At 41.9% G+C, this 27,726-nt stretch overlaps 1 protein-coding gene across 2 annotated transcripts in view; it reads left to right on the plus strand.

Moving 5' to 3' along the window:
- The first annotated feature begins 540 nt into the window (after window positions 1–540).
- The window catches only part of FHDC1 (FH2 domain containing 1), a 48,488-nt gene continuing 21,302 nt past the window's right edge, over window positions 541–27,726 (plus strand). The window contains exons 1-4 of one of the 2 annotated variants that reach the window (XM_032774644.2): window positions 541–588; window positions 7,213–7,837; window positions 18,742–18,803; window positions 20,924–21,026. In XM_032774644.2, coding sequence (XP_032630535.1) covers window positions 7,358–7,837; window positions 18,742–18,803; window positions 20,924–21,026 — 645 coding nt within the window. In that variant the 5' untranslated portion in view covers window positions 541–588; window positions 7,213–7,357. Of the gene's footprint in view, window positions 589–2,639; window positions 2,721–7,212; window positions 7,838–18,741; window positions 18,804–20,923; window positions 21,027–27,726 lie in introns of those variants that run through there. The other variant, XM_032774643.2, reaches the window with a different exon arrangement.

Below are 27,726 nucleotides of genomic sequence, written 5' to 3' on the forward strand. Positions count from 1 at the left end.
TGCCATCCAGCAGACATTTACACACTTGTTTAATTAGGCACCAGACTATTTGGGTACCTGACGGTAAGAGGGTACATAGGTGTTTGCAGGATAGGCGTCTTGGTGTGTGAGTCCTTTCCCTGTAAATGACATAGGTGCAGCCCAAGCCACAACCTTTGTGTCAGTATTCCTTCCTGTCCTTCTGTCCAAAGCAATAGCTCCTAGGCTAGAAGAACTACAGCTGCAAGTACAAAGCGTGAGCCTGATGCTGTACTACTGAAGTCAAAGGAGAGTTTCACCACGGACTTCAGTGGGATCCTGATGTTGCCCAGGGAGTGGAGAGAAAATTAAAAGCCACCCAGCTTTATTGCCCTTTGCTACGTGCTTGGAGAGACTAAGGTAGCATTGTCACCTGAGGCAGCCCCGCCTTGTGCTGCGCTTGCGTGTTACCTCCTCCTTCCTGCTGCCTGGTCCCGGCTGCAGTGAGATGGGCGGAGGTGGTGGTATTATCCCGGATTCCTAGGAAAGAGCCCAGCGGCAGACCAAGGCAGTGGAGAGTGAGAGAGAAGAGGCCTCCGGGGGGGATCCGAGCGACTGGAGGCAGAAAAGGTAAGTGGCCCTGAAAACGAGAGCAAGGTTGTGACATGTGAATAGCGCGAGTGAAGCCTGCGTGTGAGTGGATCATGTATGTTGTTATGGACATGGATGTTGTTTACATGGCAATTCTCGACTACTGGGGCACTGACACAACGGGGCACGGGAAGGCTGCGTTATAGAGTTGTCACGCGTGCCGCCTTCTCTGCCGTGCTTTTGCTGAGCCAGGTTGGGACCGAATTCTTCATTTCTTTCGCTGTGGCTTTGCCCAGCATTCCGGCCAGTCTGTGCGTTAGCTCAGAAACCAGATCAGCCGGACCTGAGCTGCTGGGGCTTCCCTGGGAGGGCTCGCGCCTGGTGATGAAGTGGAAGGGTTGGGCTCAGGCGCAGTGAGACCTCGCGTCTCTTCCCACAGAATTAAAAAGTAGTAACACAGCCATAAAAATCCACTTTCCTTCTACTGCAAATTAAAATCGATTTTGCTCTCTGGAAAGAAGAGGAACAATCTCATTTTAATGTAGATGCTGGTTCTTTTTCAAAGGCCCCACCATTAAAAAAATCAAATATTTGCATCTCTGTGCAGGGTACCTGAACAATTTGTACAGTGGAGGTGCTGAGAGCCATTGAACCAAACTGTAAAGCCTGTATATGATGGAAACCACTTCAAGCATGTGAGTGCTGCAGCACCCCTAGTTCCAGCAGCTGTGTCACTGTCATTTTATTGGAGGCTGAAATGCTGTTTTTCTCTGCGCAGCCTGGCTCCTTCCACAGGCTCGTATATTTACTGCTTGCTTAACTCCCTAGGCACTATCTTCAACTTCAGAGGGGGAAAGGACATTAAAAGTAAACATAGGTCCATGCTGCACCCTTGCATTGTGGGGACACTGGGGAGTTATCTTGGTCACCCTGAGTCCCCTGAAGTTGAAGAAATGGGAGGCGGGTACAGCCCTTCCCCCTCAGCTGCAGAACAAGACACATATTGATGGGCCCCGGTTGCGTCATGAGCGGTTCCAGCTTTCACACGGGTGTGTTTCTCTTCACGCCCTCCTCAGTGATTGATGCTGGAAATGCTGTTGTCCACTGAGCCGCAGCCATGGTTGCGAGGCTTTCTCCTCCCGGGAGTAATGGGACATGGGAGGGGGATGATGGGACTGGCTGAGTGGCAGCCCAGGGGCCAGTGCATGGCGCAAGCCTACGAGGGAGAGAAGCGGTGGGTGGGGGAATCCCTGCTGCTGCTGCTGCGGCGGGGGCTCTGGGGACAGCTTAGGGCATGGAGAGACAGCCCCGCCCTGGCTGCGCAGGGCGCCCCGAGGAGCCAGGGACCCCCAGCTTGCAGCGCCCCCTGTCGCCTCTGGGCGGAATGGAGAAGCAATAGGGAGGGCCTGGCATAGACACTGCGGGACTTCTCGGGCTCCGCCAGGTGCAGCCGCGGGTCGTGCGGAAAGAAGGGGAGGCGGCCGTGCCGCACCCGGCCCAGGGCGCCTCGCTACTTGCGCACGCGGTGGGAGAGCCGCAGAGCTGCCCCAGCTCTCGCTGGTGGGAAGGGGGCTGCGAGAGCAAGACGGCGGGGGAGGGGGGGAGTGCCCTGAGCCGGGCAGGAGCGGAGGAGGGGGTGCGAGGAGAGGGTGCTCGCTAGTATGGGGAAGGACGCAGCTGCTGGCTGCCGGGTTTTCTTCCAGCTGCAGCCCGTGCTGCGGAGGGGAGCGCAGGCAGCATCTCCCGGGCAGGGAGGGGACACGCCTTTCTGCGCCGCAACTCGCACCACCTCACCCTAGCTCCAGGACTGAACGCACTCAGCAAACGTGGGCTCTCAGTAGGGTTTCTTTAATTGCCTCCCAGGATCCGCCCAGAGCATCCAGCAGGGGCTGGGAGAATGAGGTAAGGAAGGGGGGTTGACCCTTTCCTCTCTGGGCTGCAGCTGAGCCGGGAGGGGGAGGAAGAATCACCCGGCGGAATACACTTGCTGGCCTCGCTGTAATTAGCTGAATCAAGTCCTTGCTATTTCCCGTATAAGTTTGTGCTCACGACAGAATCTAGCCGGGCAAACAGCCTACCTCCAAATTCAAACCTCATATTTAATCAACTTTTCTGAAGTGTCCCGAGGTTTCCAGGACCATGTAGTTCGACCTTCAGTTAAACACCAACCTGTAAGTAACCCATTTTTTACTGCCCCTTGGGTGGTCCTCTTAAGTCAGCTCTGTGTGTACACACATGCATTTGCCTCTTTATCTGCATAGAGGACAAACCTTTTTGGCTTATTTTTCCCAATCAGAAATCAAATATTGATTTCCTCTTTTACCATTGTCTAAAGTATCCTTGGAATCAAAAGGCTAGCGTTTGAAACTAAAATGTCTTTATATTGTCCAGTGGCCACTGGCCACACAGTCACTAGTCTTCATTGTCTGTTTTACTTGTGCACTGAACTAAAAGTGGCTTTGTTTTTTTCAGTTATACTTTTAAGGGATATGTTTCATATGAGAATTTTCTCAAGATGTGTTCAGTGGTCATCTTTTAAGTTGTTGTGATTAATATGAGCATTTCTTCATTTACAACCCACATTTTGACAGATTAGATTTCTAGCTATACATGCCTAGTGTTTTCTGTTGCTGTAACTGTGGTTAACAACTAGTTGCTTCATTTACTTCTTTGTATAGCTATTGTTGAGTTCCAGACATCTTAGCACTGTGGTGAGGACTGTGGTGTGTGAGCATTCAAAGGCAGCGCTGTTTCAATGTGAGTTTGGGAGATATCTTACAGAAAAATATATTTGGTAGAGAACAGGAGGTATGGACTACAGGGAACAAATATGAATTCTAAAAATCACTTTGTATGGTGAACATTTCCCTTGTTAATTTGTGTATGCAAATACAATATTTTGTGTCTCTTTCAAATGGCAGTTACTGTGGTTCGGGAAACAACATTTTTTGGAATGCTTATCTTCTGAACTGGGGAAAAGCTCTTTACTGCTCTCCATCTTTGAAGAATGGTTATAGGTGAAATGCTGTACAATAAAATCATGAGTGAGACAAAAAATAAAATGCTCCAAAGAATTAAAATATTGTGTTCCTTTTCCTTTGAAAAGTATGATCTACAGATCTGTATTACTCAATATGTGTACAGCAGTTTCAGTTTGAACATTCTTAAACATGTACTAAAGGCATCAATTTAAAACTGTTTTTCGCTGCTCAGACTGATTTGGATGTGACAAATGTGCAAAGATGCAGATTATAATCTTGGAAGTCTTTAAGTGTTGATCTCACGTCTTCTCCCCTTCTATCCTTTCTAAAATTTCAACTCCAGTTCACTTTTATCAAATTAAGTGTTTAGGACACTATCCTGCTTCTAGTGTATTTTAGGAGTGGGAATTGCCCCCTAGTTGTAAGTGGGAATTGGTGTCATCCCTCCCTCTACTTCCTACAGGGGCTAGGGAACACCTGCTGCTATCAATAAGCTGTGCAGACACTGTCCCAGTTTCTGCTAGTTTCTCTTCCCCCACCCACATTAGTGGCTAGTATTATGGTGCATCCACAAACTGATTCTTTGAGAGAGGAATTTTGACATTCCTCTGTATCTCAGCCTAGTAACTAGGGTACTGTTAAGAGCAGGTGACCTCCTCTACTTGACTGTGCTTATCTGTGGGAAAACAATAGCTGAATGCTTGTGTGTTTTTTGTAGTTTTCCTTTCACACATTCATTCCAAACTTCTTTTTTCCCCTCCATCCTCATTATGGGAAAAAATTAAGTTTGTTGCTATTGCCATCATCCAAAGTTATTAGGTTTACCATTACTTCCTAGGATTTTCCCCCTCTTCTACTTATAGGCTTAATTTTACAGAAGTGGAGAGGAGACGATTTTGTTCCCTGTTAATTCCCCCAAGGAAAGGCAATAGAATGTATGATTCACTTCCTTTTTGGACCATCCATCTCCTATACTCATCTGTAAAGAGTGTAACAGCTGTTGCAACACTCCTGCCAGTCTGCGGAATAAGAGGCTTCATTTGGGATTATGTATAGCTATTCAGCTGATTAGAATAGGGTACAAGCCTCAACATTTAGATACAAAACTCAAACCCTTCCAAAGTTGGGATGTGGGGGTGTTTCTCTAGGGCCTCTAGCATAGGTCCCATCTCTGGAAATGACCAAAATGTTTGGGGGAGATGTTGTGCTTTTGATAGAACTCTACCAAACGATGAAATTTAGTGCTAATTAATCGTGCAATCTATTTGTTTCCTGTCGGTGAAATATTAAAGTCAGTGCCTTCTTTCTGACTTCTAGTAATGCTCTAAAAGGAAGTTAAAAGCCCCATGGCACTGTTCAGATACATCAGTCTTTGCTCTGCTTTTGCCAACATTTCCTGTCTCAATAGAACAGGTTCCAATGTCCAAAACTGTTTTGAGCTGTTAATGAATTCATAATAGATATTCAGTTTTCTACATCACTATGCATATCCAAAAATTAAAGTTAGCTTAAATATAAGTAATATATACAAATATCTCAAGTTTTAAGAAATCTAAAGGCTTCACTCAACAGCTAGAAGTTGCTGGAAGTAGTCTGGAAAGATTGAGAACCACTTCTTTAATATATCTGAAGTTCTACTCTTGTGTTGTTTAACATTGAGACATTGTTGAATCAACATATCCTGTACTGTTTGATTAGGATTTGATCCAGTTCTTCCTAATGCATCTGAATTTATTAGAAACTTTTACTTCTTGTGTAACACTCTGAGTCGAGACAAACCTTGATGTATTCATTTTATCAGTCCATGTAGAAGATAGCTGACTTAAATCTGAAGCACCACTTTCTCACATCCTTTTTTCTTTCTTTTCCTTTCTCCATCAAAGTATCCTCCTTAACGCTTCAGAGCCTGTATTTTCTGGGTTCCCCACACTCATGAATACTTTCACTACTCAAGAGATTGAAATGAATATGACTAGTGAATTTGAAATAAATATCTGTTTGGTTGCTGCCCACAAGATTCTGAAGAGCACAGGTGAAATTGACTGATGTCTTATCACTTTGTACTGAAGCCACTGGAGCTATGTCAAGTTACATCAGCAGAAGATCTGCCCATGGCTTGTCTCTGTAATTTTTTTTCTCTCTGTGCATGTATGCTATAATGGTTCATATCTGGCAGTGGTGAAGGTGTCTCATTTTCCTCTCCCACCCCACAGTATTTTTTGTATGTGTTCTGTCAATTGGGAGAAATAATGCCAAGTAGATAAGGCTAATTAATCAACAAACTTTTGTTTAGTAGTAATCTTACAGCAATGTATTTGGGCAACTTCTTCATTAGATTTCCTATTGCCATTCTTTGCCTGGTACTCCTTCTTCAGTCTCCATTTAACTTGCCTGTGCAGTACCACTCAGTTTGGTAGTATCTATCTCTGATTACAATGCTGTTTAATCACATCCTCCAGTAAACAAATAATGAGATTAAACAACAGCATTCTTAGTTGGGCCTTGTTTTTGAAACTTTTTAGTTTGATGTGTTCTCAGGGAAAATATCTAAAAAGTGTAAATCTATTCATTCATACGAGTGACCTGACAAACTTTTAAATTGAGCCTTTTTAAAAAAAACAAAAAGATTAACACTAACTAGCTTTAAAATTGCTGCCACTGACATCAGCATCTGCTCCGCCACAGTGGCAACATAAAAAAATAATGCAGTTTTCTTTGAAAACTCCTGTTGAGCTACCAGATTATCTCATCTAGACATACCAGTTTTCTTAAGTAAATATTTGCAGCTTTCCACGTGCATAGAGCTTAGGCTATGTAATTTATGATTCCAATTTATATTTCCCCCTCCCTTTTTTTTTCTATCTATAGTGAGATGTGCTTATTGAGGTAGCTAGAGTAATCTAGGTCCCTGAGTGAATTATGGAGACACATCCTAATAAAACTGCAGTCTCTCTTCTATTAGTTAAATGTATTGTAACATGACAATTAATGACAATGACAAAATGTAGATGCGAGGCTTTTTGAAGATGCATGTTTATGGTCAGTAACCATAAGTATTGCAAAGTTTTATTTAGAATTCAGGGTTTTGGGACTCTGTACACTTTATTCGTGAAAACTGCATGAAAAATATTAGGGCAAAAAAGCCATATGCTACATAGTTGAACAATCTGGGATCATTCATTGTCTTGATTCACTGATGAAGGGGAAGCCATTTAAAAAGCTTCAAGCAAAGCTTTTGCCAATATATAGGTACATTCTAACTCTGCATATTTAAATCTGTATAATAGTATTTTAAATCTGAAATGAATAGTTGGAATTTGTTCCGTTTGTTGAAATGGCTTGAGATAAGTATTGTTTCTTTAAAAATTATATTGAATCCAGAATAGATACTTCAGTAATCTCTGGTCTCCCCAGAGGCACTCAAAGCTTTAAATTTAAAGTTTATAATTTTATTTAAATGTAATTCCCTATAATTAGCTGACATTTTATTGTGGATGTACATAAATTTTACAGAATTAGGCCCTAGAGAACTTTTTTTCAGAAAATCTCCCATCTAGATTATAACTTAAAATGACTGTTTTACATTTAATTTTGTATATTTCCCACTAATATGCTGCTACTTGTACCAGGGAAAAATCCAGTCTCTTTGATCTGAATTTCACTATTGTGTTTTTTGTTGTAGGTTGTGAAGATGATTCAGGGCTCCTGCATTGTTTTCACTGCTGTCAGATTAGAGTTTGAAAGCGTCTGACACAAATTGCTACTGCATTGCTCAATGTTTCAAGGAGACCCAGGGAAGTAAGTCTCTCCTCATAGGAGAGACTAAAATGCATGTTATGAATTGTCTCTCCTTGGTCAATGATAAAGAAAATGGGGCTATTTCAGTTGCAACTGGATTAATGATTGAAGATACAACAACAGAACCAGTGCCGCCGCCGCCTCCAGCACCGCCATTGCCTCCACCATGTTCAGTCACAAGTGCTGGTTTTACACCTCCACCACCCGGGGTGCCGCCGCCACCACCACCTCCTCCTCCTCCAGGACCAAGCCCACCTGCTCCGCCACAGTTTATAAATGGGCATGGCCCCCACAGCAAAAAAAAACGGATGCGGAGTTTCTTCTGGAAAACAATTCCTGAAGAGCAAGTCCGCGGTAAAACAAATATCTGGACTATTGCTGCAAGACGGCAGCAGTTTCAGATTGACACAAAAACAATTGAAGAGCTTTTTGGGCAGCAAGAGGAAACCAACCCTCAGGGGCTCAGAAGGCGAACTTCAAAATCATCATTTAAAGATACTAAAGAAGAGGTAAGAATTCAGAAATAGGCCCTACATTGTTATGTTTTTCTCTCTATCTCTCATTCACTGTAATGTCTTTAGAAACTGGTGTGAAATCTGACCAACTGCCATTCACCATATGTTTTCTTATCACTTTAGCCCCAAACTTGCAGAGCATAAACTGTTAGATTTATGCTTTTCTTTAAAGATACTTGTTTGTGAAAGGCTGGCTCTGTTGTTATAAGTTATCTCCATAAAGTCCCTTAATTTGATCACTGGCAAAAAATATTATATTTGAGGAAGAAAGAATGTGTCTCCAGTGATTACTGTAGATTCTGTCTGGCTAGCCCTTGATAAGTCTTCATTCCTGGACATGGCGTACATGAAGAGTACAAATACAGTAATTTACACGCATTATTTTATGTGCATAACTGCACCATGTCATTGTCTTCCTCTTCAGTTGCTACTTTTGAAAGCACAGACTTCAAGGAGTTGTTAAAGGGATCTAGTAGGCAGCGTTTCATTAGTAGTAGTTCTGAGGGGCAAAAGTAAATGATGATGTATCTTGAAGGAGGATAAAAGAATCATCATAACACAAATGTAAAAGGACAGGGCCGTCCCTAGCTATTCTGAGGTCCTATGCAGCCCCCCCCATGGGGTGCGGGCGGCGGGGCAGGCTTCTGCGGGTGTGGGAGGAGGGCTGGCTTGGGGGGTAAGGGGGAGTTGCCCCTCAGCACTCACCGGCGGCTCTGGGGCTGGGTCGCTGCACTTCCTACCTTCGGTGAGTGCAGGCCTGGCCCTGCTGTGGGGGTGGAGCAGGGGCTAGGGGCATAAGGAAGAGGTGGAGCTGGGGCTGGAGCAGCACACAGCTGTGCAGGGCACCAGGAAATGTGGTGCCCTAAATTTCCCAGTGCCCTACACAGCTGCAAACTTTGCATATGGGTAAGGACGGCCCTGTAAAGAGACAAAACTTTGTTCTTAATATGACTGTTCGGAGATAATGTAGGGAAGAACACATAAGTATGTGAGTGAAACAGCAAATGTTTTTCTTAGGGCTGGTCTATGCTACCGCCTACGTCGATGTAACTTACATAGCTCGGGATGTGAAAATGACACCCCTCTGAGAGATGTAAAAATCATCAACTTAGCGTGATGTGGACGCTGCTTTATGTCAGCAGGAGACACTTTCTTGCCAACATAGTTTCTGCCTCTCATGGAGGTGGAGCAATTATGCTGATGGGAGAGCACTCTCCTGTTGGCACAGCGTGTCTTCACCAGATATGCTACAGTGGCACAGCTGTACCGATATAGCACAATAGTGTAGACTTGCTCACTGCATCTTTTACTAATTTTAGATCTAGTTTAAGTTGCTCCCCATTTATTTATCAAGTTCACCTTCTTAATATTGGGCAATAGCAATAGACTAGTTTCATTCTCTGGTGCAACAGGAAATCTGGTTTGGAGGTCATGTGAGGTGAGGAAGAGCAAAGCATTTACTTCAACTCTAAGGGAATCTTTAGAGTCAAACACTTTTCAATGATCCACTCAGTAGTATTTCTATCTTTTTTTTTTTTTTTTTAAACTCTTGCGAACAACCTATGTTGTTTGGATTAAAAAGCTTGGAAGTGTTTCTATTAAATATTTACAAAACTGGAAGTAAAAATGCAAATGTAAGTACTGGTAGGCAAAGGGAATTTACAGAGAGGAAATGTTAAATATGCATAAAAGGCCAAAGAATGGAACCAATATTCAAGCACCAAATAAGAGAGACTGCTGGAAATGTAATTGCTTTGTACTAAACTTTAATGAGAAAATAAAAAGGTGTTGGAACTGATTTAAAACATCATACATTTGTAACTTCAGTACACTTGAAAAGGGGTGTGAAAATAAAGTTTAACCAAACAAATGTGCAGATATTAGAAAAAGGAAACTCATTCCTTATAAGCACTAAGGAAATAGACAAACATTGGAGATCTGGTTACTTCATTGTGAACAGGTGGGAGGGCCAAATGATTTAAAAAAGAAAAAGCAAATATAGTGCTGTTCTTTAAAGACTTCCATGAGTAATTTTTACATCAAGCAAAGAGTGGAATAATGAATCTCTGCTTATTAAGTATCATGAATGATGGAATAACGAGCATCAGATAAAATTTCTCAAACATCTACTAAAACTTTGTAGCTTTCATTAATATAATAACAAACATGATGCCCCTAGGAGATATTCCAGTTGAGCAAAGTATTGGTATGTGAGATTTTCTTTGAAATGAGAACAATGGAGCCATTATTGGGATTGTTTTGGCTTAGAAGTGGGTATGTAGCTGCTTATGTGGTTTTGAGTATTTTTTTGATCTTCTCTAGGGTGACCAGACAGCAAATGTAAAAGATTGGGAAAGGGGGTGGGGGGTAGTAGGAGCCTATATAAGAAAAAGACCCAAGAATCAGGACTGTCCCTATAAAATCGGGACATCTGGTCACCCTAATCTTCTCCCATCTCCCCTGAGATGCTGAGGACTTACAGCTCTTTTTAACATTAATGGGAGTCCTATATATTAATGGGGGTCCTATATAAATAAAATATTGTAAGAATACAGTATTATTTAGTGCCAAAAAAAAATAAAATCTTAGCTCTGTCCATGATACAAGATGAAATCTGTTTTTCAGGTGTTTATATTCCAAATAGGCGGAGAATCATGTGGGGTTTTATTTTTTTTAATATGATGGATGAATGATAGCCTTTTTATTGGTGTGGATGCCAAGTAGGGCCGAATAAACCTTTTGTGGGCCCATGTCAAACATATTTGTGGCAATGGGATATGGTGCAGAGGGTGAGGGTGTCAGTTCCCAGAGCAAGGGGCTGGATGGGAGCAATGGGGCATAGTGCGGTGGGGGGGCAGCCCCATTCCACCCAGCCCAGTGTGAGGGCCCTGTTTATAAACCGGCAGCTGCCAGACGCACACGGGCCCTCCTGGCCCTGTGCTGCCAGAGTGCTGCTTCCTCTCAGGGGTGGGCCTAGGTCATGCCACATGGTCTCCCCACCTAGTGCCCCCTGACCCTTTATGCCTGGAGGCGCCCCCACAGAGCTCCTGTGTCCAGAGATCCCTGCATGCTACCACCCCTCGCCCAGCGTCCCCCACAGTCCCACCCTCCATTGCCCAGTGCCCCTCACCAGACCTCCTAGAGACCCACTCCCCTGCGCCCTGCCACCTAGTCGCACTCAGTGGCCCTGCTGGGAGGTGACCTTGTCTGCTGGGCTGAGCTGGTAGCGCAGCCAGGGCGAGTCCTAGGGTGGGGATTGTTTTGGTCCCTCCAGAGTGGTGCAATCAGCCAGGCCAGAGTGGGCGCAGGGCCTGCCTTAGCCAGCTCCATCAGGATCCACTTGTCTGGTGGGGCCTGGCTGAGCTCCACGCACTGTCCTCCTCCCTCCACTGGCCGAGACTGGCTTGGCCTCTGCACCAGTCCTAGGTAGTTCAGCCTTGGGGAGGTGGGCCAGACCTCATGCATGGTGGGCAGCAGAGACTGCTTGGAGCTGCACTGGTAAGCACGACAGATCCCTGGGACACAACCTTCAAGAGCCCAGCTGGCCATGTCCACCAGCCCCGCCCAGCCTGAGTGGTGGAGCCCAGCTTCTGTGCAGTGAGCGCTCTACAGGTGAGAGGGACATGCTGGCTGGGAGTCCCTCACACAGCAAGGCCTGGGCACTGTACTGCCCAGCATGAGGGGCCAGACCCAGCCGTGTGGATAGGTTAGAGGAGTCCATAATGGGTCCCTTTCCAGTGTGGCCATTGGCACCATTGTAAACCTGATATTGATGCCAAGGGCTGTATGTTCACATTGTGAGGATGTTTCTACTGAAGCTGACAACTTGTGACAATCTGGCCAATTGTCCTTTTAGCTGAAATTGCGAAGAGTTTCCCTTGGATGCTGAGGTGTAAATGCCAGTTAAACCTTGCAAGGGCCATTTGCTGGCAGCAAATGTAAAATTTGGTGCCTGGAACAGCCAAATGTTGACCAAACCAGCTAAAGCTGTCCTCCTTAAGCAGCTGAAAAGCCTAAACATTGATATCTGCACCTTTATCTGAAGTGCACTAGCTAGGAAGTGAAGAGAAGAAAGTCGAGGACTATGTTTCTGTTTTAAGGCCATGCTGGTGGGTTGCTACAGCAAAGGGCGGCCGCTATACTTTCTCCCAGTGCTGATGAGTATTGCAGGCTTGGTGGGTGATTAACCTGTGACTCATCAAAGTCTAATTCCCTACCAGCTGTTGGCATTGTACCATCATGTTCAGGTTGGCCAGCAGTGCAGATGCAGTTAACTTCTACCAGAAGCTGCAGGTAGTCCTTAATAGAACGCCGAGAAAAAAGACATCTTCATGACCCTGAGTGGCTTTAAAGCACAGGTAGGAAAGACTGACACCTGGGCATATTGGTATCAAGCAGGAGAACAGGAAGTAATTGCTGGAACTTCCAGCTGCCACTGACCTGATGATCACTGACTCTCTTCTGCCACCAGAGACTCACAAGTAGACCTGTTACAGCCCAGATGATTTGACTAGCACTCTTAGCAATCATGTCCTCATTAAGTATAGTTGTTAGTCAACAGTCATGGATGAAAAGTATATAGAGGTGCTGAACTAGACACCGACCATTAGTTTCTGACTTTGCCACACAGTTAACTGTCTGAAATTAGTCAGATTCAACCAAAAGTTTTTATTAGAACTGAGCTATTGGTCAGCTTCTTTTCTGAACTGCTCTAGGCCATGGAAACGTTACAGACTGAAGTCTCTCCTTGTCATCTGGTGAGGAATGGTGTTGTTTCAAGTCATTGGTACTGGTCACTGCCAGGTTGGTGCTAGAGCCTCGGCCCTTTTAATGTCAACTGTGGCTCAGTGAGAAAACACTCCAGCAGTTGGAGTTCAGGAAAAAGTGAGGCTACAATTTGTATCTTTAAAGACACATTTATTGAGCACAAAAACAAAGTCTGAATGGGTTTGACTTTGGACTGTCATCAAGTCATTGCGTAAGAAAGATAAGGAATCCTGGTGGTTGATTTGGAGTAGGTAGTGTGGTACAGGCTGCCACTAGGGAGGATTTCTGCAGCTTTTATTAAGCTTTGCAATGTCTGTGGTGACAGGTGGCATCAGCCTGTTCAGTAAAGAATTGGGATGGCAGCAGAAACAAGAGTCTACAAGATCAATTTTATTATTGGGAAGACCATTTCAAAATGCTCCTTAATTGTCTGCCACCTACTGTCTCTCTTCTGCTTGAAGTGGGGGGAGGAAGTAGAGCTGCCTTCTTTCAACCAAGAAGAGATCCGGATTGCAGTCTGTAAGCTGACATCTGGGAAGGCACCAGGGTTTTGTAACCTCACTCCTGAGTTGCTGAAGAAGAGGTGAGGGTACAGTTGTATGTAGCTGCATTGACTTTTTCAGACCATCTGGTGAACTAATCTCCCCAACTGTTGGAAGGAGGATGGTGTACTTGCTTCTGTTCAAAGAGGCAGTAAGGCCAAGTATAGTAACTGTAGAGAGATTATGCTGTTGTTGGTCCCAGAGAAAGTCTTCACTTCCATGCTAATGTCTTAAATCACTTATGCGCTTCATGGCAAAGGCTGGTATACTCGGTGTGGCTTTAAACCTGGTGGTTCCACTTTTCACCCGATCTTTACTTTTGAGACAGTTTTTTGAGAAGATGGCTGAATTTAATAAGCAGTGTCCAGCACTTTTATAGATTTTCATTAGGCCTTGTATTTAGAGTATTGAACACATTTGTGGGGTCTGATGAAGTGACTCAGAATCCCAGGGAAGATACTGTCACTGACAGAAATCTGTGTTTAGGTCAGTGGCAGATATGTGGCATGGTTTCAGTTGCTACGGGAGTTTGGCAAGGCTCTATTCTGTCACCATCGTTGTTCAGTATTGGCATTGGTTGGTTGATAAGCTTGCAAAGATTGTGGTTGGTGGCACTGAGCTGAACACTATTTTGCTTCAAGATCTCAAAGATGCCCATACGTGCCTTGTTGGCTTAGTTCATTGAATCACTGCAGCTGATAGCTGGGCAGGGATGAAACAGTGCGCATTGGTCCATTTATTAATCAGGATAAAATCAAGTCCTTGGCCATTACCATCAAGCAGCTTCCAGCTCCAGTTTATGATGAACTCCATATTAACCTGTTCAAATGGGATATTGAGCAGGTGGCAACTGTCAAATACTTAGGAAGCATCACAAACAGTGCTGGAGGATGTTTGAAAGATGTGGACACTTGTGTAGCATCAGCCACCTCCATGTTCTGGTCCCTTCAGTGATGTTTGGAGACATTGCCACATCAAGTTTGCTTTAAAGCTGTGGTTCTATAGAACTAGTTATTCCAACTCTTTTGTATCACAGTGAAATGTGGGTGCTGAGGAAGGCTGAATAGCACTGGAGTGAATTTTTTTAATCTTGCCATCTTCATCAGATGTTTCATATTAAGTGGCAGAACAAGATAAGCAATAAGGATATTCATAGTCCAGCAGTTGCCTCCATCAGTACTAATTTGGTTTCAGTGGCTTTCTTGGTATGGATATGTTAGGATGGAAGGCTAGTGAATTGTGAAACGTATTTACCAAGGAATGCTGCTACTCAGCAAGCGATCACATGGTCACCAAAAGTTATGGCAATAATAAGATGGATTATGTTAAGAACCTAGCTAGAGATCAATCTGGATTATGTTTGATCTGCAAGGAGGTATGTTCTCTTGGGGTTTGCCTTGATACTGGTGATGAGTGAGCATTAATGGGCTTCACCAGCAAAATGAGTTTTGAGGAGGGATTTTTGAGGCAAAAGGGTCAAGGAAGCTGAGGGTGGAGAGGAATCCCTGAGACTTGGCTAGAAAAGGTAATTAGAAATCATGTGAGATCTGCTTTGGTGAAGGGGAGGGTTACAATCCACAAAAAATTCTCCAGTTGAAATGATGTATCAAATGTTATTAGTAGTGGTCAGCACTGGAACTGGCATTATTTTAGTAACTTTATTAATGATGTGGAGGAATTGGCATATGTTGTGTTGACCAGACTTTGCAGATGATACCAATACTGGAAGTCTGACACAAAGAGAAGATTAAGGCAGACTCCAGAAAAACTTGAAGTAATGTTTGAGGAATAACAAGAGGCAACCTAATATGAAAGCATGCCAAGATGCTGAAGTGCAGGGGGCTGGACTGGTTGCCCTCAAGGTCTCTTCCAGCCTTGCATTTTTATGATCCTATTATTCTGTGCTTTTGGGCAAGAAGAAAACCAAAGGAAAACTCCAACAGAGAGAAGGATGGATGTTACAAATGCAGAACAAGGTTTATTGTGATTAAATGTATGTAAAAATAGAAGTTATATTAGCTCCATGTACACAGAGTTAAGGGCCATTGTTTTAAAGTGAAGAGCAATTTTTATGTGGTGTGTGCCCAATTTGAGGCACAAGGATTTTTCAGAAAAGAAGCCCCCTTTAACGAGTCTTAAGGTGAACACACAAATAGTGAGGTACCCAAAATTACAAATTGCTTATGAAAATCTTGGTCAAAAGTTTTAATTGAAAAATTGAACAATGAGTATAAAATCATATTCAAAGCAATGAGAGCTAATATACTAGGCCCTATAAGAAAATCTGACTACTGATGATTTGTTTAATTTTGATTTTGTACCTAGCTTGTGGTCATAGCAGTAACTTTGTATAGTCCTGGTACCGAAAGAGTAGTGTTATATGTTCTCTTTAAGAGAGAGAATAAAAACAGTTAGTTTGGTTCACCAATTTTCCTGATGCACTGAGCCAGATTTTCTGATGTAAATCTGTGTAGTGTCATGAAGTCAATGAGGCTATATTGACTTAATAGCAAGGATTTGGCCCGCTGCATACTGTCTATTTAACTGTGCAGAATAGTGCACAGTTAAATACTCCAACTAAAAAGAATACAAAGAGTAGCACGTAAGATCTGAGAAGGTTAAGAACTTGTATAGCTTACACAAATGGAGAGAGGGATCTTAGATCTGAACAAATTATTGAACAAGCAATAAGGACTGAATGCGACAGTTAAAGGACGCAGTGTATTTAAAGAATTGTAAATTTAAATTAGAAGTGAGCAGAACAATTGGAGAATAGAACTGCAATCTAAAAGGTAATTGAGGGGTACCTTCCGTGAAACATTTGAAAGGAGATTTGATAATGCACTGGGGAATGCTAGTTTTAACCTGTTCTAGGTGCTGGGGCTTTCACTTATTGAACTGTGTGAGCCTTTCAGCTCCCATGATTAGAGGAGAGAGACTGAGGTGTACCCCACTGTTTACATTTGCTAGATTGGTAGGAATTCAGGCTAGCAATAATCTAATTTAAAAAAAAACACGAACTCTGTATCATATTCTTTCAGACTTGTAATGAATTTTGAATCAAAAAGTGAGGGAATGTCAAAGTTCTGGAAAATATTCAAATCTACTTCTTTTTTTTCTTTTTTTTTGTAATTTGGCAAATGAGATTGCCTTGGATATGCAGTATTGTCTAGGAGTATGCTGGAAGCATACTAACTACATCTGCATTTTTATTTTCACCAGCTGGCTCAGAACTTCACATATTTGGTACTTTTTCCTGATGTTCCCATTGCAAATGATGATAATTCTCCCCCTCCCCTCCCCCCGCCCCAGCACTGTTGCTGAGTATAAGATATCTGTGAAACTGTCAAACACAGTGTAAGGCCATTTTAGTCCTGTACATCTGTGTATTTGGAGTTGTTTGTGGCAGCCATGTGACAGTGTTAACATGAAACAATTCCCCTGTCCTCATAAATCTCCTGACTGTTTCTTATGGCTGTTATCATCAAACTTGCAGTGGTAAAATTTCAACTTTAATGAAATGAGGTAATATCATTCACTAAGATAATTGCTAACTTTTCAGATTCCTAGCTGCGTTCCATTAGGACTTCGTACAAATTTTTGGTATTAAAAAAACTGACTCATTCTTTTGATTAGAAAGAACTTTAAAAATTTAGAAGGAGAAAAAAAGTACACTTCTTTTTTTGGTTGGTTTCCAGAATTACATTGATCTCTAGCTAGGTTCTTAACATAATCCGGCTGGATGTTCAGCCTGTCAGCCATTGGCAATCTTGTATTGCCAGAACTTTTGGTGACCATGTGATTGCTGGCTGAGTAGCAGCATTCGTTGATAAACATGCTTCACAATTCACTGGTCTTCCATCCTAACATATCCGTACTAAGAAAGCCACTGAAACCAAATTAATGTCATGGGGTACTGCATTCAGATAAACTGAAGACTTGAGCATTGTCTATATCTAATACTGATGTCAAATTGATTAAATGATTTAAAATCCTTCCATTTAATTCAGGGGTTCTCAAACTGGGGGTTGGGAACCCTCAGGGAGTCACAAGGTTATTACATGGGGAGTTGTGAGCTGTCAATATCCACTCCAAACCCTGTTTTGCCTCCAGCATTTATAATGGTGTTAAATATATTAAAAAGTGTTTTTAATTTATAAGGGGGGGTCACACTCAGAGGCTTGCTATGTGAAAGGGGTCACCAGTTAAAAAAAAAAGTTTGAGAGCCACTGATTTAATCAGCATGACGTTCATTCATATGAATTAAATCAATACTGTGTGTTGACTCTTAATTAGATTCGTCTACTATGGTGGTCATGGTATTTAATAAGTTACCCCTGAAATAAAAATAATACTTTGAAATGCATGGTTCATTAGTATGTCTCTGGAGGTCATGGAACTTCAGACCTCTTGTTATAGTCTGTGTCCCAGTGAGAGGCATTAATGTATGGATATGGTATGAAATAACTGATTCCACTCTACCTGGTGCTGGAGTACTGTGTCCAGTTTTGGGTTCTTTAAGAAAGATGTGGGCAAATTGGAGAGAGTACAAAGGAGAGCAACAAAAATGATAAAAGGTTTAGAAAACCTGACATACTGAGGAAAGGTTTAAAAAAAAACAACTGGCTGTATTTAGTCCTGGGGCTTATCCACACTTAAAATGCTGCAGCGGTGCAGCTGTACCACTGTAGTGCTTCAGGGAAGACATTATCTATGCTGATGGGAGGGCTTCTCCCATCTGCGTAAGTAATCCACCTCTCTGAGGGGTGGTAGCTGAATTCTCCCATCAATTTTCAGCACTATCTACTCTGGGGTTAGATCGGTTTAACTGTTTCACTCGGGGGTATGGATTTTTCATACCCCTGAATGATGTAGTTGTATCGACCTGATATCCTAGTGTAGACCAAGCCTTGAGAAAAGAAGATTGAGTGGTGACCTGATATGACTTCAGATATGCTAAGGGCTGTCAGAAAGAGGACAGGGATCAGTTGTTCTCCATGTCCACTGAAGGTAGGACAAGAAGTAATTGGCTTAACCTGCAGCAAGAGAGATGTAGGTTACATTTTTAGCATTGGAATAGGTTATCAAGGTAGATTGTGGACTCCCCATCACTGAAACTTTTTAAGAACTGTTAGACATATACTTGCAAGGGATGCTATTAACTATACTTGTTTCTGCCTCAGCACAGGGATGGACTAGATGATCTTTTGAGGTTCCTTTCAGCCCTACATTTCTATGATAAAATCTAGCTTGTTACATGGTGAATTATAATTTGTTGTAATTCTCTCACTAACATGCTGTGGTTTTCACTAAACTTGGACATCTGTTCCGCAAACCAAGGCTATTGTGGGTGGGCTGCATTGTTTCCTGTTAAAGACTAGTTTAATAATAGATCACTCCTTGTCTGCTCACTAATGAATGATACCCAGATCTAGCCATTCATTTCACTTGTGTTTTGGTGACAACTCTTTTGTACAGAAAGTTGCATATAATGATTCTTTTTATAGCAATTTAAGGAAGAGTATCTGTATTTTAAGGTTTTCCAGACAGGTGTTACTGGAGTCATGTCTCTTGCTTTCTCTCTCTCAGATTTCCATTTTGGATTCAAAAAGAAGTATGAATATTGGGATATTTCTCAAACAATTCAAAAAGTAAGATTTCCTTTTTCATACAATTAATTAACTTGAGCTTCAAGTGAAATGGCTGCACAATAAGTGTTCTAGGAAATAAAAAAGACACATGATGGAATGGGAAAGGCAATTTTTCTTTAATTTAGTTTAGGTTCTGCACAAAATTGTCAAATAACTTCAGTTCGTAGTTTAAACAAAAACATGTTTGAGTGCCAATTTTACTTAAATCTTGTGTACTAATGAGCGATTGTTGCCTTGCCAGTTGAGCTGAAGTTTCATATGCAGTAATTGAATTACATGAGAATTTATAGCTTTCTATGTGAGTTGCTCTTCTTTTGATTTTATATATATATATATATATATATATATATATATAATAAAAAACACACCTCTACCCTTGGAAATTTCTGCGACATGCATCTGACAAAGTGGGTATTCACCCAGGAAAGCTCATGCTCCAAAACGTCTGTTAGTCTATAAGGTGCCACAGGATTCTTTGCTGCTTCTTTTGGTTTTCTCTCTTTGGGCTTGGCTACATTGGCACTTTACAGCGCTGCAACTTTCGCGCTCAGGGGTGTGAAAAAACACCCCCCTGAGCGCTGCAAGATGCAGCTGTGTAAAGTGTCAGTGTAATCAGGGCGGCAGCGCTGGGAGTGCGGCTCCCAGCGCTGCACTCTACACCCGTAAGGGATGTGGTTTACAAGCAGCGCTGGGAGAGCTCTCTCCCAGCGCTGCGGCTCTGACTACACTCACACTTCAAAGCGCTGCCGTGGCAGCGCTCCGAAATTTCTAATGTAGCCAAGCCCTTTATGAAGAAAGAATGGAATGGGGTGAGAGTGCTACATTCTTTTTATGTGACAAATCTGAGGAATTGTCCCATATTGAGGTGATGCTAGAGGAATCAAATTGATAAATTAAACAGTAATAAGTCACCAGGATCAGATGGTATTCACTTAGCAGTTCTGAAGGAATTCAAATATGAAATTGCAGAAATACTAACTGTGATATGTAACCTATCACTTAAATCAGCCTCTGGTACCAGTAGGTAGCTAATGGAATACCAATTTTTAAAAATGGTTCTAGAGACAATCCTGGCAATTATAGTACAGGCCAGTAAACCTAATTTCAGTACTAGGCAAACTGGTTGAAACTATATTAAAGAACAGAATTATTAGACACATAGTTGAACCTAATATGCTAGGAAAGAGTCAACATGGCTTTTGTAAAGGGAAATCATGCCTCACCAAACAGGTGGACAAGGGTAATCCATTGGACACAATGAACTTACCTTTTCAGAAAGCCTTTGAAAAAGTACCTCACCAAAGGCTCTACAGAAAACTAAGCATTCGTGGGATAAGAGGGTGAGTCCTCTCACGGATTGGTAACTGGTTAGAAGACAGGAAACGAAGCATAGGAATAAATGGTCAGTTTTCAGAATGGAGAGAGGTAAATAGTGGGATCCCCCCCAAGGATCTGTACTGGGACTAATGCTGTCAAAAATATTAATAAGTGATCTGGAAAAAGGGATAAACAGGGAGTGGCGAAGTTTGCAGATTTAAAACAAAATGAAGTACCTCCTCGCACAACACACAGTCATACCATGGAACTCATTTTCAGTGGATATTGTGAAGGCCAAAAGCATAACTGGATTCAAAAAAGAACTAGGTAAGTTCATGGAGGATAGGTCCTTCAATGGCTATTAGACAAGAGGCCAGGGATGCAACCCTGTGGTCTAGGTATCCGTAACCCTCTGACTGTCAGATGCTGGGAATGGACAATAGGAATGTATGACTCAGTAATTGCCCTGTTCTGTTCATTCCCTCTGAAGCGTCTGGCATTGGCCACTGTCAGAATACACAGGATACTGGGCTAGATGGGCCATTGATCTGACCCAGTATAGCTGTTCTTATGAGATGAAGGAACTTTTTTTAAGAGTAAGCTGGTGGTGTTGAGCCTTATATGCACTGATTAGAAAATTATTCTTCAGTAGAGGCACTGCTGAATGTTGCTTTAGAATAACACTGTTATGAGTACTGATGCATGACTAATTACAATTTTTGTGCATAGCAGAGGTGTGTTTTTTGTTACTCAATGCTGTTACTCAGGCATTTGAAATGTAATTCTTTAATTGTGTATTCAAGGCCTGCTCAATCCATAATTGAAGATATTAATCAAGGAAAAAGTGATCCCTATGGGTCTGAGATGCTGCGTGAATTCCTTAAATTATTGCCAGAAGCAGAGGAGGTAAGTAAGCAGTTTTATTTAGTGGCTGTTTTTGTGGCAGAGCTGCTGTTGCCTGGGGTTCTACAGAATAGCTCTTATTTTCTCTCTAAAAGGGCCATCAAAACACTGCAGATCTATGGATGAAAAACCATTAAGTGTGACTAGTTGGCCTGTAGGATGACAACGTACTTGCTTGAGATACCAAGGACATAGTCTTAGTCATTCCCTGCCTACTAAGTAGTTTAACTGTTTATTTGTTGGCAGTTCTTAATTAAGGCACTTATAAGGTGGCTTTGTTTTTTAGATGCATTCTATTAAGTTACAACCTGTAAATTACTGCTCAGTGCTCTTCCAGCAGGTGCAGAGGTTCTACAGTAGGAACCAAACACAGTTGGCCAGTACCTTCATTTAGGCTACATCTACACTACAGCCTGGATCGACACTCTGAGATCGATCAACCAGCAGTCAATTTAGCGGGTCTAGTGAAGACCAGCCAAATCGACAGCAGATCGCTCTCCAGTTGACGTCTGTACTCTAGCCTAGACGAGAAGATTAAGGTTTCTCCCGTGAACCTTCCGTGGTGTAGACCCCACGGTAACCCGACCTAAGGCATGTCAACTCCAGCTACATTATTCATGTAGCTGGAGTTGTGTAGCGTAGACATAGCCTTAGAATGCTGTTTGTTTCTGTGCTGCTTTAGTGATCCACAATCGTAAATGTGCCAATTTGTTTGATAAACTTAAGTCAACTGTCACACAAGCTTTCTAAAAGCAATTTTTAAAAACCAGGAAATCGACAGTTAACATTCAGGCCAATTTTAACTCATATGCCGTACCACTTCAGGTGTCCTAATATTCAAATACTCACTGACAACAACTTGCTCAACAAGAAACTTGCTTGCAGTTCAAACATATAACAAACAACACCACACATCTCTAGTTAATTGTACTCAAACACACAACTTTAACCCAGGTTACTTAGTTTTTCATGTGCACCAATAACATGTATAGTGGTAAGGTCTATGACTTCGATAGGGAATATGTAATCTAAAGGTGAAGTTAGAGGGGTTTGTACATAAAGGCACACCATCAACTTGAAGTGTAGCTAGTTAATTTTAGAGGTGGAGTTCAAAGTAGTTTTGGGTACTGAAATTGTTCCTGAAACCATCCCATCTCCCCTGCAATTTTATATGGCTTTACGTGCGTGTGGAAAACCGCACATAAAGTGGAAAATGGTGGAGTAACTATATATAATGGGAAACTTGAATCATAACCTCAGTTCATTTGTAGTCAATGCACAAAATAAACTGACAAAAAGTATTTTTCCCTTCTAATCTTTCAGCTATAGGTCTTGGATGTTACTTGTGGCAGGAGTAGGTAAACTTTCAGATAGACGTGACTCTCTAAATTAATTGTGTGCTTTGATTATAATTTCACGCACTTCAGTCCTAAAACCTAGTTTTCTGAGTTCCATGCTGTGGAAGACTTACAGTAGTGAAATCCTGACCTGTCTAGCAATTCTCTATAACTAAAGCATGGCTTCTGATACTGTGAGAGTTCAGTTGACCTTATGTGAAACAGCTGAACATGACACAAAGTCAAGCTGCTGTGGGTAGTGAATGTACATCTTGCATGCCCTGTAGCAAAGCAGTTAGTATGGGGCCGTCAGGGTCGGGAGGCTGTAGTTGATCTCTGGAGAAGGAAGACTGGCAGGTAGTTAGGGAGCAGTAGAAAACTGATTAAATTATGAGACCTAAAGGCCACAAGGGACCATTGTGATAAACTAGTCTGACCTCCTACATAACACTGGCCATAGAACTTCCCTGTATGAACTCCTACTTAAAATCTAGTAGCTGTGGTTTAACTAGAGCCTGTCTTTCAGAAAAACATCCAATATCCATTTAAAAATACTTCATATGATAAAGAATCTTCCACATCCTAGGATAAGTTGTTCCAATGGTTGAAAATGTGCACCTTATTTCTAGGCTGAGTTTGTCTAGTCAACTTCCAGCCATTAGTTCTTGTTATACATTGTCTGCTAGATTCAGGAGCCCTCTATTATCTTATTTCTGTTCCTATGTAGGTACTTCCAGATTATGATCAGGTCACCCTTTGTCCTTTTCTTTGTTAAGATGAATAGATTGAGCAACTTGAGGTTTTAACTATAAGGCATGATTTCCAATCCTTGAATCATTCTAATGTCTCTTCTCTGAACCCTCTCCAATATCCTTCTTGAAATGTAGATAGAACTGGACACAGAGGCACATACAGAGGTGAGGTAATTGTTGTACTTGATAGTCCTCTGTTTATACTTCCAAGGATTGCACTAGTCCTTTTGGTCACAGCATTGTGCTGGGAGTTCATGTTCTGCTGATTATTCATGACTTCCAAGTCCTTTTCAGATTCACTGTTTAAATTTTCTCCCAGGTGATTTGGGTCATAATTGTTTTCAGCTTTGTGAAACTGATATTTTTAAAGCACAAAGCACTGTCACAGTTGCAGTGCTAGCTGCATCCTCTTTGGGGGTCTTTTTGTGTGCCACTTTTTCAGGTGTCAGACCTTGTGGATTTACCCATCCTAGGTGGTTCCTCCTACTTCTAGGACTGACCTGTGCTTAAAATTTAGATGAACATAGCCACATCACTCAGGGGTGTGAAAAATCCACCCCTCTGAGCAATGCAGCTATTTCAACTTTAACCCCCAGTGTAGTGGTAGCTAGGCTGATGGAAGAATGCTTCTGCCAACCTAGCTCAAGAAGGTGGTGTTGCTGCACCAATGGAAAAAACCCTTGCATTAACCCAGTAGTGTAGACACAGCTGACGCTATGTGCCATGGCTATGGCACTGTAGCTATGCTGGTTTAGTCCCCATAATGTAGACATGGCCTTAAACAGGGTACCCACGGCCCAGTCTATCAGTCCTGCTTACCCAGCAGGTCTGACTGGGTTTGGCACCTGTATTCTTCCTTTTAGGAGTCTGTGACCTAGTGGTGTTTATAGTGATAAAACATTCATTGCAATAGGAAAAAAGCATTCAGAGAGAGATTTTAAAACAGTAGTCTATACTGGTTTATCTTACCTAAAGTCTGACCATCTTCTGAGGGTAACTAGACAGGCCTAATTTCAGGCACCCCAGTGGTCACCTGCATCTTAGTTTGCTTTCCCCCTCCCTCTTTCTTGTCTCTTTCTCTTAACTACTATCGTCCTTTGGATCTTCTGGTTCCCAGGCCTTTTCTGGTTCTGGCATTGTTTCTCACACGTTTGCTGAAAAGTTGTTTATCTTGAACTATTGTTCTTCCCCTTCCTGTTTGTTTGTTTTTCCTTTATAGCCCCCCATTAAACTACACCCATGTGTTCATAAAGTAAGCATCCCAGTAACCAGGTCACCACACAGTATTCATATATTATTACAGAGCAACTCCAATTTCATCACATATATTACTGGTTTGGAGTTTGTTTTGTTTACACACAATAAATGTAATCAAGTCATCATCACTTGCATCTAAGCAAACACAAACTTCTTTATTTTTATGGTCAATTCCTCTTCATTTTGTCAGGATTAGGTCTCATGCAGAATTCTCCAATGTAGGATGCCACACTATTTGAGTTAGGAAACTGTTGTTTATAAATTCCCAGCACATTTTAGTCTTGGCAGCATGAGACCTCTCACATAGGTCATTCAGATATAAGTTCCCCATGATAATGTAGCTTTTTGTCCTACCCCTACATGTAGGTGCTTAAAGCGCTGGTGGTCCTGTTCTTTAGTGTGACTTGGTGGTCTGTAGCAGGCACCAGCAAGTATCATATCTTGTGCCTTATCTGTTAGAAGGTTGGTCCATAAGCATTCAAGGTCATTTGCTTCCAAGTGGTCAGTGACTCTATTTTTGACAGGGTGCCAAAGTACCCTCTCCGCTTCCTCTTTTTCCTTTCAAACCTATTTAAACCAGTTATAACCGACGATTTTAACATTGCAGTCATTTGACTCTTCCCAGCAGATTTCAATAATACCCACTAAGTTAAATTTATGCTTATAAATGAGCAATTGCAATTCCTCTTATTACCCAGACTCCTATAATTGGTACATAGGCAATTAAAGAATGTCTTCTCTTCGCATCCTTTGGTGCTTGGATTTATTTTGTACCAAATTAATGCTCATTTATTCCTTTTTTCCTTCTGCTTCTCTTGTTAAATATAAATGCACTCCAACCTGTCCCCTAAAGATGGAGGTCATCCAGCTTTGCACAGCTCCCTCTCCTGAGAAGGTTGACTCATGTTCCACGAAATCAAACCCCTCTTCCTTTCAACCACTTATCTAGTCAGTGGTGCAGTTCCAGAATCTTCTGCTTTCTCTCTTTCTTTGCTTGTGGGACAGGAAAGATCACATTCTTCTCCTTTCATACCCTTCTATCTTCTCTGAAGTGGTCTGTAATCTCTGAGGTATCATCTGAAACAGGGTCATTAATACTAACATGCACCAGGCCAGTGGATCTTTGTGCACTGACTTCAGAAGCCTACCTAATCTTGCAGTCACATCTTGGTTCCAGGAAGACAACACACCATCCTGTTTTCTGCCTGTCCCTTGCAGAACAGCTTAAGAGTTTCTGATGTGGACCTGGGATGCTTGTAGACCTCTTTGTGGGCACTCTTGATTTGTCTTGTGTGTTGAGTTGAGGAGCCATCCTCAGGCATGTCCTGAACAGTCTTTTTTCCCCTCCCAACGGCTGTGACTTAAGAGATTTTCTGTAGTTTCCATGATACTGATACAAACCTTGCAATGAAAATGCATTCCTTGTCACAGCTGTGAAGGGGGTCAGCTTTGAATTCTCATGCTCTTTTCAGTTTGACCCTCAACCTTTATTCACACTACTGCTGGTAAATTGTAAACACTTGATTTATGCTGTAATCTTATCAGTGTCCTAGAAAGTGTTGATAAATAGCCCTATTACCTCAGTGTTTCCCTACTCACCAGCCTGACTTATGCTGCAAGTTTTATATCTTAACAATTTGTCCCTCCCCCACTGACCTTCCACTGATGGTTATTCCACCTTTCTATGGGGTCTTTTTTGAGATGGAACAGCTTTTTTAACTTAAAGCTAGATAATTAAAACAAAACAAAGAATAAGGATTTATTTTGTTGTCTTCAAAATGTTTTGTGCCTTCCCCACTAAATAACTTTATTTACATGCATTAAAAGGATGTTAACACTGAGAACATTTTAGTTGGTAACTGAGCTGTTAGAATTGTGTACAAATGGCACTTTTGTTCAGTATTTTTGTGAAAACTATGAATATAGACATTATTGAAATAATGGCACTGTGTGAAGAATTTTGTCGAACAGAAGTTGTTTGAACATTTTCAAATGTGTGATTTGCAAAATTGACAAAGTCAAGGTCAGACACAGCTTCCAGCCAGTGAAATTTCTCAAATTTGCTGTTTAAAACCACAGGGTTTTCTCTGTGGAGTACTGAGGGTTTATTATCAGGGTTACCAGCATCCACAGAAAATGGTCTGAAAGTCTGGTGCAAAAAACACATGTAATTTTTTCTAGATAGTTAAAATAAATAAATTTAAAAAAAACACCACCAATAACAAATCATTAGTTGCCAACCACAGGTCTTCCTGGGATAATTCATTTACCACCCTACCATATCTCTCAACACTGGAGAAGACAGACATATCTGTATTTGTTGCTTCCTTCTTCCCCAACCCACTTCTTGTCAGGTCAGCCTTCTGCGTATTTATCGAGGAAAAGTGCTTGTTTTCCATGCTAGCAATCTCTGATATATAAGAGCCTCCCCAACTCCCTCCCATTTAAAAAACAAAAGGATTCCAGTTACACAGCTGGGCCTATAAAATGGCTGACAGTTACTCTTCCTGGCGTCTTGGTCAAACCAGGGGGAATCTAGCTGCTTTTGATGCATACCACCACACGGCTTAACAGGCCCAAATTGGTAAGGGTTAAGGGAGTCCACGGAACACAATTGTAGTAGCCACCATGCCACATTCTTTTCTGTATGTATTGCAAGTACAAATTTTGGATAGTCTAGTCAATTCATCAACTCACCACACGCATGCTTGCCTAGGTTTATCAGAACACCCTGTTAATCCTTCCTTACAATGCCTAAATATGTTTGTTAGTTCTTCGTCTTAAAAACACTAATAATCTCTCATCTAGATTACTGGAAAACTTCTCTCTGCTTGCACCACTCCCTTTAAATACCTTCTCAATTTCTATATAAAATTCAGTCCCCTCTTCCTTTCCTTCAATGCTGTGTGTGGCTCTGCCCCCTCTATATTTTTTATCTCCTCCTACATCCTTGTTTACCCCTTAAATCAGCTGTAGTCTTCTTTTGACTACACCCTTTGTCTCCTTTTCTTATCTCCTCTACGTTGCACAGGTAAGGGGAGGAGCATTTCACATGTGGCATCTCCATTCCTTTCACTTCAGTTGCTTTCCCAATCCCATGTGTCATTGTTTGATCTAGCCAGTAAGCACTGTGGGAACAGGGTCTCATTTTTTAGAACACCATGTATGTTCACAATAATATAGAAACATGGAAAAATGGAGGAGACTTATCCTATTCATCTCTCCCATTGTGTACCGCTGCCTCTTTTTGACATGGAGTAATCTACTCTGATTTAATATGAATATATGCATCCAAGAATGAGTGGTACTGATACAGTTTCAGTCAGGGACTCTGAATTCTCATTCAAGAGCTTTGCG

Source organism: Chelonoidis abingdonii, chromosome 5, assembly GCF_003597395.2.
Source record: "Chelonoidis abingdonii isolate Lonesome George chromosome 5, CheloAbing_2.0, whole genome shotgun sequence".
NCBI lineage: Eukaryota > Metazoa > Chordata > Testudines > Testudinidae > Chelonoidis > Chelonoidis abingdonii.